This window comes from Tupaia chinensis, unplaced genomic scaffold (genome assembly GCF_000334495.1).
Source record: "Tupaia chinensis unplaced genomic scaffold, TupChi_1.0 Scaffold145870_1, whole genome shotgun sequence".
Taxonomy (NCBI): Eukaryota; Metazoa; Chordata; class Mammalia; order Scandentia; family Tupaiidae; genus Tupaia; species Tupaia belangeri.
Genome location: NW_006205727.1, coordinates 3,586,258 through 3,600,419, shown reverse-complemented (window position 1 = coordinate 3,600,419; position 14,162 = coordinate 3,586,258). Strand labels below are relative to the sequence as shown.

Sequence of the window (14,162 nt, the reverse complement as noted above, 5' to 3'; positions counted from 1 at the left end):
TAAGTAAATATATTGTATAGAGAAAGAGGGTTCTCATTGCAGGTGAAGAGAGATACAGGGAATGGAAGAATACAAGAATGAACTCTGTGGACTATAATTACAGATATAAACATAGCTTCATGATACATAAAAATTTATAAACGTATTTACGAATTACATATATTTCCTAGCTCTACTCTCTGAAAGGTCCTGAAACAAAAAAAATAACCCAATGGCAACCTATCCAGACTTACATATCCTACACTAAAAGAACAAGCACGCCTCAGACAAATAAATGATTCCACAGCTAAGTGGGCAAAACACAGCTGACCTTAGACGATCTTATTTTGTCAGAAAGCAAGAAAGAGTTAAAAAATAATGAGCACATGTTAAAAAGACAAAGGGGGACAAGAAGATGGCATAGTGTGGTTACATCACTGGACTCTCACATAGTCGACCACAGTTCAAGTCCTGGACCTGGTGCGTGCATGCCCAAAATCCTGAGAGGAGAATGGAGATGGGACTGTGGCATTGCCATTCCCCTAGGGGATTATTTCTCATTTCCTGTCTCTATCTCTTTATCTCTCCAGTGAGCACACACACCCTATAGCAAAAATCTCTCCAAAAATAAATAAATTTTAAAAATTTATTCATTAAAAAAAAAGACAAAGGACTCAGAATGAAAGGGCTCCCACTGACCAAATTTAAGCAGCAAAATGCAAAATAGGTTTAAACTCATTATATAAAATACAGATATAATTAATAAAGAATAAAAGTAATTTCCTTGTTCTAGAGTGCCAAGTAATAAATGTAGATATAACAATAGAGTCAGAAAATAAGCATCTTACATAAATCAAATAACAACTATGGACATTAAAACTATTGGGGAAGGGACCAGCAGTTAGTGTAATGGCTATGTCACTGGACTCCCATGTAGTTGACCGCGGTTCAAGTCCCGGACCTGGTAGCTTAAACTCATGCCGGGTGCGCTTGCGTGCATGCCCAAGATCCCGAAAGGAGAATGTAGGAGAAGGGATTTTGGCGTGGCCATCCCCCCTGGGGGGGGGTGATTTCTCGCTTTCTGTCTCTGTCTTTCTGGCGAGCACACCTGCCCTATAGCAAAAACCTCTCAAAAAAAAGAAAAAAAAAAAACCTATTGGATAAAAGTCTGATTATGGGCCCAGATATCTAACGTGGTATCAAAGTATGTCCCTACAGGCTTATTAATTAGAAAATAGAAAATAATAATTTTATAGTGGAGAAACAAGGAGGATACCATTTAAATAAAAATAAACATCAGCAGTAATGAATCAAGGTAACATCATATACTGTTTGCCAAAAACGCCTAATATAAATCTAATCCTAAAAAAAAAAAAAAAAAAATCAGACAATTTCAAATTTTATAGTACATTTGGTTATACTGTTTAAAATGATAATAAATGAGGGGGCCAGCAGGTGGCATGGTGGTTAAGGAGCTGGACACTCCCACATGGCCGACCAGGGTTCAAGTCCTGAATCTGGTGGCTTGCTTTCTCACTTCCTCTCTCTCTCACTCTCAACTTCTGTCTCTCTCTGGTCAAATTTAAAAAAATAAATGAATGAGTAAATAAAATAAAATACATAATTTTGAAAAAAATGATAATAAATGAAATGGAAAGGCTGATGAACAAGAGCTGATAACTAATAATATAAGATGGTGAATATAGGGAGGTAGGTATGATTGCTATAAAAGACATCTCTGGGGAAACAGGTAAAATTTGATTTAAGGTCTCTATACCAAATAGTACAACTGTATCTACCCATGTTAAGTGTTATTAATTTACACTGTTATAGAATAATTTTATGAAGTAACAACCCCTTATAAGTAGGAGTAAAGAGCATTGTATTTTTAATGATATCAAATAATTTAACAGTAACAATACATGTGCAAATATATATACACACACACATAAACACACACCATCACCCATAAAAATTAAAATACAAAGTGAACATGGCAAAATAATAATTAATTGGTTGATCTAGATGAAATACAAATAAAAGTTCACATATATATAACAAGAAAACCTAACAATTTTAAAAAGAGAAAACATGCAGCCCATCCACAGTGTGGCACTAGTGGTAGGGAGCTGCTGTATAATGCTGGTGCTGCATGAGGGTCTGGGTTTGGTTCCTGAACCAACCTGAACATGCTAAGCATAGCAGCAATAACTGTCATCCTAGATAACTGGGAGGTCAGGGTGGGAGGACCACAGCACAGCTAGATCTGTCAAAAACACCTCCTGCTCTTAATCTCTCTCTCAAATCTCTTTCTCATTAAAAAAGAAAAAGAAAATATGTCAAGGGAAGAAAAAATGATGGCTTCAACATTTCACTCTTGACTAGTCAACTCAAATCATAAGAGACATTTTATATAAGTAGACTGAATTAATACATTGCAATATGGGGCGATCTTAAAAATGACTCAAAAATTCAAAAGCTTAACATTTTTTTTGGAGAGGTTTTTGCTATAGGGCGCATGCGCTCGCCAGAAAGACAGAGACAGAAAACTAGAAATCACCCCCCAAGGGGATGGCCACACTGCAATCCCTTCTCCTTCAGTCTCCTCTTGGGGTCTTGGGCACGCACGCACGCACACATGCCCAGTTTGAGTTTGAGCCACCAGATCCAGGACTCGAACAGTGTTTGACTACATAGGAGTAAAGCAACATAGCCATTATGCCAACTGCTGGTTCTGCAAAAGTTTGACTTTTTAATGGTGTAACCTAAAAAGGATTATACCAAACCACTTAAGCACTCTTGACAGGTCACCTATTACTTGCAAGTACATTGGAGGAACGGGGTACTAAAGTACTAACCACTGCTTATGAAGCACCAAGTGTTTTGATCTGAGCTCAAAAACATTGAAAATTCACTTTTCTATGAACCATATGGGAAGTATAATAAACCTGAGCATTATTAGTGACCAATTTAAATTCAGCTCCATCTCTAAAGTTAGGTATGTAAGTTAGGTATTTTCTGGACAGGGTTCTGACTTATGGTCTCTTCTTTGACCTATTTTAACAAAAGAATGCTCCTACTTATGTCATGTGTGTTTAGATTAACATTGTATTATTTCAATAAATTAATTCCACCCAGCTAACCGAGGGACAAAATAAAATTTCATCCAGAAATACTTCAGCATGAAAGGTATCAATGTTACAATTATATAACAAACATCATCTTTGTGCACACAGTAATTGACCATTGGACAAGGTAAGTAAAACTTTCATCAAGTACAATATGGTAAGAACTCAGAAAAAAGAGAATTTTAGATACTTGCCATATTCTACAAAAAAAGTGTATATCCAAACAATAGATTATTATTATTTTACAACCTCCTTCAAAATTTGCTTCATCAGGGCCAGCAGAGGCATGGTGGTTGAGATGCTGGACTCCCACATGGACAACTGTGATTTGAATCCCAGACCTGGCAGCTTGCTTTCTCACTTTCTCTCTCTCTCTCTGGTGATTGCATGTACTCTACAGCAAATTAAAAAATAATAAAAAAAACTAAATAAAAATAAAAAAGTTTGCTTCATAAAAGGCAACTTTATATAGTTTAACCACATTAAAGGAATCTGTTACTGATAGAAACAAAAGCTACATACACCCAGAATATGGAATAATACTTGAAGATATTTAGCCACTGTGAATAATGGAGAGTTACATATAACACAATGCTTAGTAAAATGTAAAGCAGGTCCATCACCTGGGAAGGGATTGAGAAGGGGACAGGGACAGAATATAGTCTGAAATTCATAAAATAACATTCCTGACTGTCGATTATGGCTGACACTTCAGACTGTAAGTTGGATAGAACCTAGAGCCTTTTTTTAAAGTAGTCTATATACCTCAAGAAAAAAAGAACATGAGCATTGTCAAAAAATTTCTGTTATTTTTTTCTAGGATTAATACCAATTATTTCTCAAATTTGAATTTAAAAACTCATATATAGGGTCAAGAGATGGTGAAGTGGTTACATTGCGGGACTCTCACAAGGCCGACCAAGGTTCGAATTTTGGACTCAGTGGCTTGAAATTCACACTGGGCAAGTGTGAATGCTTATTCAAGATCCTGGGAGGAAGACGGAGAAGAAGGTATTTCGGTGGTGATTTTTCACTTTCCCTCTCATGGTCAGTCACGCTCTCGGTCGTTCTCTCTGGAGAGTACACACACCCTAAGGAAAAAACCTCTTAAAAAAAACCTAACACATGAAAATTATTTGAAAAACTAAGATATTGTACATTAAAACAAAATAAACTATTGTTAGTGTGATTATTTTTACAAGAATTTTATACAAGTTAACACCCCTAAGCAGTACTGGGATAGCAGACTGATAAAATACAAAGACAGCCTCCAACAAATTCAGTAAAACAAATGATAACTTGTTTGGGGAAAATACTGTAAAGTCTCTAAACAGTTGGAGGGGGAAAAAAGGTGTGTGTGTATATATATATAAATATATATATATATATATTTATATATATATACACACACACCTTTTTTCCCCCTCCAACTGGGAATAATTTAAGGAAAATTTATTTTTAATTTTTTGTTTAAGGTTTCTGCCATTGGACTCATGTGCTCGCCAGAGAGAGATAGTAAGGGGGGAAATGAGAAATCACCATTCAGGGGGGAATGGTCATTCTGCAATTCCTTCTTCACCATTCTCCTGGGATGTTCTGTACACAAACACACACACCCAGTGTATTTTTCAGGTCAGTGGGTCCAGGAATCAAACCAGAGTCAATGATGTGGAAGTCCAGTCCATAACTACCACGCCACCTGCTGGCCTTATTATCTTTAACATCAAAATGTATAATTTTGCAGTTAGCATGAGTTTGAAATTTACTAGTTAATTTACCACACACATACTTTTTTTTTTAAAGTTAATTACCTTCTCTGGACCCCAGAGACAACTCAGATTTGTCCTGGCTGTTTAGAGATGACAGGTGTGGCTTGAACAGGTGCACCAAGACCAGATGTCACCTACAAGTTTTGTTCTCAATGTAGCCCTAGCCAACATGTTGATGCCAAGTTAAACCAGTTATCTCAGAAACTAAATTTATTTCATTACACTACTTAGATCAACTGTTCTCAAACTTCAGTGTACTTAAGAATCACCTGGGGCATTCTTTTTATTAAAAATAGTTTCAGACTATTAAAATCTAAAACCACAAATCAATCTTAATATCACTAAAAGGGGACAACTTAACATAATATGCCTCATGATATAACGAAAAGCACTATATACCTATTAAGTATGCCTAAAATGCTGAACTTGAAAGCTATCAATCTTTAGATTCATCAGTTTTCAGGAAATTCAAGGGATAGAGGAACAAGTTAATCGACAAAGCAAGTGATCAACCAAATCCAGTATTTGATACATCCTAAAGAACAAATAATCTCTTATGTCAACAAATCAACGGCATGATGAGAAAGGAAAGAGAATGGTTACGAGACTTATGATATAAAATAGTCAAGACATTAAAAACAATACATTCTTAGTGGGTCCTCATCTCAAAACTCTGCTTCAGTGAAGATGAGGGAAAACCCTGTAAACACTAACTTAGATATTAATGGAACTATGGATCTATGATTTTTGGGCAACAATTCAAAATGTGATAGCTATTCCTAGACATTCAAGGGATTTTGGTTCTAGCAAAAGGTTAATGCTATGTCCTTTGTCAAGTCTTTTTATTGTTGTTGTTGTCAGAGGTCACGTGCAAGAGAGAAAGAGAGAAGGTACCCTTCTATGGGATGTGATCATGCCATAATCAACCCTTTGCCTTCATTTTTTCCAACCCATTAGGATACTGGGCACACATGCACACTTGTTCTATCACATGCCAGCATGTTTTCCAAGCTACTGGAACCAAGATCAGAACCACTGTGCCTAGTGCTTAACTACTGTGCCACTGGGTCACCCCTTAGTCAACCATCTTTTAAAAATAAATTAACCCTCAATTTACAATATGATGAAAATGTAAAAAGTATTCAAGCATAAGTAAAATTTCTTTGTTTTGAAATGGAAAATACATGTTAAACTCTTAAAAACACAATTCTTGGAAAGCTTAATGAAATTTAAAGATAACGTGAATGCAAAAGTGATTATTTGCTCTAAGCCATCTTTGTTTTCCAGGCCCCTCAAAAGTCTTACTTGCTATGTGAATGCATTAATAAAATTTTTGATAAGTAATACCAATCACCATATATACATTTTTCTGTACTTTTGCACAAAGTGAAAAACTGCCATGGAAAACTGAACTAACCATGTAAGTATGGGATTAGTATTTGGTTAGTACACATGTATACATATACATAAATAAATAACATATATTTTTTATATTCAAAAGCCAATACTTCTGCTTTTCATAAAAATTATGCTTATAATTTCATATTATAAAATATCTTTTTAAAAAGAATTATTTAATTTCACTATTACTATTACCCTTTTAATTCACCAGACATAGATGGGGATAGGGGTGGGGGAAGTAAGAAAACAAGGTGCCAGGTCCAGGACTTAAACAGTAGCTGGTCATGTGGGAATCCAGTGCCCCAGACACCATACCACCTGCTGGCCCACAAACCATAAAATATCTTAAGATAATCTTTAAGCCTAACATCTAAAGTCTGGTCTTTACACCAATACCTACTTCTAAACAGTTTTTTCCTATTATCAAAACTCATGTTAAGACTTCCCAGTTTTGTTTTTGTCTTTAAAGAGATATTTTTGTTATAGGGAGTGTGTGCTCACTGGAAAGGCAGAGAGAAAGACTGAAAGCAAGAAATAATCCTCTATGGCGGATGGCCACATAACAATTCTTTCTTCTCCATTCTCCTCTTGGGATTTTGGGCACTCCCGCACTCTCACTCATGCCCAGTGTGAGTTTGAAGCCACCAGGTCTGGGACTCAAAATGCAGTCAGCCATTTGGGAGTCCAACAACGTAACCATTACGCCATATGCTGGGCCCTTGATTTTTTTTTTGAGAGGTTTTTTCGCTATAGGGTCCGTGCGCTCGCCAGACAGACAGACAGAGACATAGAGACAGAAAGCGAGAAATCATCCCCCGGGAGGATGGTCACGCCGCAATCCCTTCTCCTCCATTCTCCTCTCGGGATCTTGGGCACGCACGCACATGCACCCAGCGTGAGTTTTAAGCCACCGGGTGCGGGAAGCGAACCGCAGTTGACTACGTGGGAGTCCAGCGACATAGCTATTACATTAACTGCTGGTTCCCAACCCTTGATTGTTTTTAAAGTCACAGAAGCAGAAACAAATTTTTAGCAAAAGCAACTACTATTGAACAAAACAATTTGATAAGTGATTCTACCACAATTCTCTAGAGACAATTGTTTAGACAAATTAAAAAAGCAAAGTTAGAAATCAAAAAATCCTATTAAAAAATATCTCATTAGGATGTGATGGACAGAGGAAAAGCAGTTACTTATCTTTTGGTAGCTGCTGGTTCAAATAAGAATCTTAGTGTAAAGATGACTAAACCAATCAAGTAAAATTAACTGTAAATTATTTGTTTAAAGGACTAGCATGCCAATAAATGAACCACTGCCTGACATTCAAAAATCTTCACCATGGTCATATATTTTGGCAGTTATCTTTTGTCCCTTTATAGTTTAAACAGTAGAAAAATATTGTTATGCATTTATAATGAAAGCTTTCCCCATTCTGGACCAAATAAGGCCGATGCTTACATTACAGGTACAACTTTGTTCTGCTAACGTTTGAACTGCAATATTCCTTTATTGTTCCTTTCCTATCAATAAATACAAGAGAACTTTAATTGCCCCTTAGTGAAATAATATTCAACACATATTACATATATAATTCTGCATGATCATTGATAAAGATATGTAAATAGCAGCTACATAAAGACTCTTTTTATATGTCACTAATACAAACACATGGGAGTGTTCAAAAAGTCCATGGAAAAAGTGTGTCTCAATTTTTTACACCAAAATATATTTGTACTTTAATTCCATTTTTCTACAAACTTTTTGAAGTCCCTTTGTATGTATATAATTTTCTCTTTTCTCATTTTCCCCATTAATTTTTTTTTTTTTTTTTTGCTTAACTCTCATCTTTCTTCTAGCTCAGATTTCCCATAATGTGCTCCAAAGTACTTAGTAGATGTTCCAACAAACACGAGCTTTCACACCAAATACTACTATGGTGATATATGAGAAATACCATTTACTGTAGGCTTGTGGGAGAGAGGTAATAAGCAGTGTTTCTCCAGATTTTCTCAAGAACTACAATATGCTAACAAAACAAAGTCTCTAGAAAGTCTTGCAATAAAATAACCAAAGTTTCGCTTTATTGCTCAAGTTCATTTGATCATTTATTAAGGAAACATATTAACATTTTAGAGATACTAAAGTTTCACAGAACACAAATTAGACATTTCTACTGCAGCTGGCTCCAACAGTCAAGAGTATGATGATGATGGGAACCAGCAGTTAGCATAATGGCTATGTCGCTGGACTCCCATGTAGTCAACCGCAGTTCGCGGACCTGGTGGCTTAAAACTTACACCGGGTGCGTGTGCGTGTGTGCCCAAGATCCAGAGAGGAGAATGGAGGAGAAGGGATTGCGGTGTGACCATCTCCCCTGGGGGGGGCGTGATTTCTCGCTTTCTATCTCTATGTCTCTCTCTGTCTGGCGAGCGGGCGCCCCCCGCCCACAGCAAAAAAACTTCCCCAAAAAAAAAAAAAAAAAAAAGAGTATGATGATGATGATAGTGGCAGATCAAAGATACAAAGACAAAGAGATTCTCTCCACTCTACCCTATTTCACCCTACCCCACCCTATAAGTTTTTCTAATTCCCAGGTCTTACTAAATCCATTTTACCAATAAAATTCAATAGGTGTGAGGCAGAACCAACAAATAAGCAGCCTTCACAAAATAACATAGAAACTCTTGAATATTTTATCTAAAACTGTGTATTGAGTTCTAGCTCACTGGCTAATGCACTTGCATTCCAATGAATTAAAATATTTGTTTTCTCCCTCCTTTTCCAGCTTCTAATTTCATTCCGTTTGAGACTATAAAAGATCCACAATGGTGATATACTTTTCTGTCAAAAATATTATAGTGGATTTCATAATCAACCATGAAAACACTGAATACACAACAGACCAGAGGTAGGTTTACAAAAAGTACTTCTATTCAGAAATAGACAGTTTTAGTTAGCAGCTAAGGCAAAAAATTAAATGTAAAAGAAGCTTATAAACATTTACAGGAATTATAAAGTTCTGTTTGTTCCCGCAGTAAAATTTGTAACCCCAGTGAGCAGAAAAAAAATAGATTTATTTCTACTCTGGGCAAATTTAAGCTGCCTATATGAATTCTAAGACACAACACTAATCTAGCTTAGTTTGTATCAATCTTTCAACTTTCTCCACTGTCTACTCCTTCCTTTTAACAAGTCTGCATGCCCTTTCAAAATGTAAAGGATGCAAGGAAACACCAAAATCAGGTTTTGTTCAAAACAAAAGAATACAGTTTATAAAATTAAAGATATATATATGAATCATTTATTCAAATACAGTTGTTCTTCCAGTCTCCATATTTTCCTTTCTTAAAAAAGGTGAGCAACATTTTTATCAGTTCTGTTTAATAATTCCCAAACTCAATGTTCCTTTACTTATTACAATTTTTAAGAATTTTTTACTTAACCTCGAGCGATTCATAAAAGGCTTTCTCTTAAAAGAACTGATCTACATGGTATAGAGTAACAGGATATATGAGTGTATTTACTCCATTTACCTGGTAAATGTTAACTCCCTCTATTGGCATCATTTAAGAGACAGCTTCATCCAACAAGGAAAAAACACAATAAATTTGCAACACAATTGAAAATTTACTATGATGAATGAAGCTCTACAAGGCAGTTTTTAACTATCATAAAAGTAGAAGCATGTAAAAATAATAGTAATGATGATGATGATGATAATTTAATAGTATAAGTTACAGGACCAGAATGCCATATAGTTTTATGTAATTAATACTTAATGTACAAGTATTTCACCCTCTTTCTAAAAAATCAAGTTTTGTATTGGAAACATCGTTAACCTTAAATATAGCAGTGCTATTGGCGCCAATAAGCAAAAGTAAAGTTATTCAAGTAAATATTTACAATATTTACCTAAATCTTTATGTCAAATCTTCAAATTCTTGATCCAGGTTAAGTGTAGCAAATTGTTCCCCAATCAAACAAAAAGTAAAATTTACCACTTAAAACTGGAACATATTGGGCATGGATCTAATAGTTGGGCATAAGTTTAACAATTTGTAATTTCCAACTATATATTAATTTTTAAAAATCATTTTTGAGCAATAAGTTGTACTTATAATAAACTACTGGACACATGTCAGAGGTACAAGTTTTTTGTCCAATTGATAAACGCCCCTAAAGTTATTTTATTTTATTTGTATTTAACTTTTCCATCTACAAAAGATGTGAAATGTGGGAAAATATACCTTATCCTTTTATACATATGGGAATATTTTAATAATAAACATTTGTGGAACACACTGAGATGTACATGCCAAGGAAGGAACTAAGTATGTAAACATCAAGATGATTAACATCCAATTGCTAAGTACTTTTACACATTATCAGTAGGCTCCTAACATTTTTAAAAATTAAATACCCATGCTAAAAAAAAAAACAAAACAATTTTCAATTTTAGATTTTGAGAAATTTTTGCAATCTTCAGCAGAATAAATGCATGCATGTTTGAGATAATCAAGCTAACTTTTTGACAGAGCATTAAACTCAAGTCTTATACTTAATGACTGTCTATGTTTGAATCAAAAAGAAATAAAACTGTTAAAACATATACAACCAGCATACTAACTTGCTATCCCTTACTAAATTTCTGTATTGTGATGAAGATACATGATAAAATACTAGGTTAACAGCCATCTATCCATCCAATAGTAAAATTGCAGGGAATGTGAGCAAATATCAAACTTGTAGACTGAAGAATTAACATGTAACAACAATCTTAAAATAACTCAAATAACAAAGCAGTTCATATTTTTAAAATGATTACACCTGCAATTTAAAAAACACACTGTATTATCTGCTCATCAGAAACCATGATATTCTATTTGATGTAGCAAAGAGGTAACTTGTTAAGTCACTTGATTACTATTTCTTACTATGAAGAGGCACTCTCATGGTTAACAGAATTACTGTTAGAGCTTGGTATCCTGTCTGCCAGTTAAAGATTTTTCAGAGGAAGGTGTAAAACCCAGCATAATACATATACTCTAACTGTGCCATGTTACACCACTAGGGAAAAATTCCTTCAAGGTTGGTAGCACTCAATTTTTGACCAGCATAATTTTTCTTTCTTTCTTTACAAGTCATGCAAATCTTCACATGGTTTTATTTTCCAAAACAAATGCTTTAACTTTTTTCCTAGTAGCCTAGTTACAACCCTACAAAAACAAACCTGGAGAGTGACATATGGAGGGAAAACAAGTTTGGCTAAAGACACAGTTCAAAAAGCAGGTTTTAATAAGAGCATAAAGCCCAAATTGATCTGAGAACAATGTCAATATTTACAAACAACCCTGAAACTACATAGTTAAAAATAGTACCTATAAGTATAATAGATATGATCCCAAGACAGAAATGACAACTAGAAAAACAGTATATATGATTAACTTTGATAAAAAATAGGAAGCCTAGACATTTAATTGATTATGTTAAAACTGTCAGCATGAATGTAAATTCTTCAGAAAAATATGTATCTCATAAACCATATATATAAATACAGTGCCTTTTGGATATTAAGTTTCAATGCATCTAACAAATATCAAGCATAATCTTAAAATACGTATTTTAAACTGTCCAAAATCCAAATGGTTCAAACTGATCACCATAAAATCACAGTATATAACATGTTCCTCTCAATACTAAAAATGGAAATGATCAAGTGAATATCACCGAAAACATAAAATTCTCCATTTCTCACCCAATTACTGAATCAACAGTTTTGAAGGTTACTTTTGTTTTTTTGATTCAGCTCTTTATTTAAAAATATTCTCTGGCACATAATACCATCACTCTCTCTCTCTCTCTCTCTCTCACACACACACACACACACACACACACACACACACACACACACACACACACCCCAAATAATAACTAACCATATTTAGTGTGTTCTAGACTTCCTAAGTAACTCAATAACTACTTCACAAAGTTCTACGAACTCTTCAGATTCAAGCCTGCAGTCAATCTAAGATAGCCAATAGAAAGTACACCTGTGCAATTACTGCATTTCCTATTTCAGAGTGCTGAACATGAAACAATAACTGAGTGCATCTGAAGCAACAATAAATCCAAAACTCAGTTTTGCAAGAGCCATATTATAAAAAAGACCCTTCTGTATTTTCACTATTTAAAAGAGAGTAAACATGAAAGAGTATTATTAATTTCTAATAACAACCACCAATTAAGGATCCTCTACTGGTAAGCAAGTATTAAAAATAAAAGATGACAATGAATTATAATATGAAAATTATATTAGGAAAATATTACTAGCAGAAAAATTGAGAGAAAAAATAAAAATTACAAGATATATTATCACATACCAACTAAATAAAAAATTTAGTTTCTCAAATAAGCAATAAAAAAGAAAAATGAAAGAAAATCTAAATTATAATACCCCATTTCATAGTATCCTCATTTTCCTAAAGATACAATAATCCTTTCTAAGGGTTTTAAATAATTCGGAAATTCAACAAAAAGTAATTATGAAATCAACCCTGGACACTAAGGCATCAATATGTTATGCTATGTAGAAATAATATACTGGAAAACTACTCAATGACACAGTTCTAAAAAAGTTTCATTTTTTTTGAAAATTCTGAAAGTCAGAATTGTAAAAGATGGAGGAATTTCCAAAACAAAGGAAAAAATTTTACCAAAGGTTACAAAGTTTCATTAACTATCTTAACTCTTATACTAAGCATCACCTTTCTGCCCCTCAGTGGATATCACGCAATCAATAACAATGTCACAAAAGAATGTTTATACCAAGGTGCGTAGGTGGAGTGTCACCTGTAATGATTTTGGATGAAAAATGTAAATGAGCCTAAAATAGGTGAGGAAAACTTTCACCTTCCTACAGTCTCACTTTACATTAAATGTTTCTCAGACAGAAATTCACGACAGGTTAGAAACGTTTGACGTGCAAGGCTTGCTTTGTTTTTATTTTTGCTAAAAACAAATCTCCCCGTAAGTCCCGTATTTCCAAACACTATGGAAAAAGTCACTACTACTCACCGCAAGTAATACTGTTTTAAAGCAAAGGCAGCGTTAGAACAACTTCTGGGAAAGTTGAACTCTTCAACGATTTCTCCCCACTGATTCTTCTCAGAAACCTGTTAAAAACACAGGCACACTTGTCTGAAAGTGTACAATCCAAGAAAACCCTGGCCTAACTATGAAGTAAATACCCATTCTACAGAGATCTGTAGATACCTAAGGCATCAGTGGATGTTTCGGATCGATCCGCAAGAGTTACTAAGCAAGGGCTGCTGGAATCACTGTTTTCACAGGCGAGCCCTATATTTAATAGCACTTGTTTTGTATGGGGGGGTTTGGTGGGTTTGTTTTGTTTTTGAAGCCCGGACAATAACCAATCGCAAGTCCCTCTGTCGCCCCCTTTTAAATCTCAACGCGGTCCGTTTACACTAAAAAAAAAAAAAAAAGTTCAAAAGGATCAATACTGTTCCGGACAGCGACGTTCGCAGGTTCTGGGGGGGCCGGGGCCAGGGCCGGGGCCGATACCGATCCCTCTCCCAGATCTATCCATCTCCATAGGCCCTTCTTTGAGGCCTACAGCTTCTGCCTAGCCTTGAAGCCTAAGATGGCTATTTGGAGACAGGTCCTGGTTTCTTTTGTTAGCTGTATAAACCGAGGGCGACCGGGCCGAGGCTGTGCCCCCGGCTGCCGGGATCATTTCGCAGCCGATTATCGATGTTAAACCTGCCCGCGCTAATTTTGAGTTGCACGAAAACTGCTCTCAGAGTCTGTGTGTCTCTGTGTCTCCGCCTGTGCTAGAGCGGCAGCGGCGGCAGAGCTGACTCGCGAG

General features: G+C 35.3%; 1 protein-coding gene across 2 annotated transcripts in view; it reads right to left on the bottom strand.

Moving 5' to 3' along the window:
* Window positions 1-14,162, bottom strand: part of ARID2 (AT-rich interaction domain 2) — a gene marked incomplete at its 5' end in the record, with an annotated part of 177,453 nt that overhangs the window by 162,942 nt on the left and 349 nt on the right. For both annotated transcript variants that reach the window (XR_003547919.1, XM_027768334.1), the window contains 1 exon segment: window positions 13,352-13,449. Coding sequence is in view for 1 of the 2 variants with exons in the window: in XM_027768334.1 (XP_027624135.1) it covers window positions 13,352-13,449 (98 nt within the window).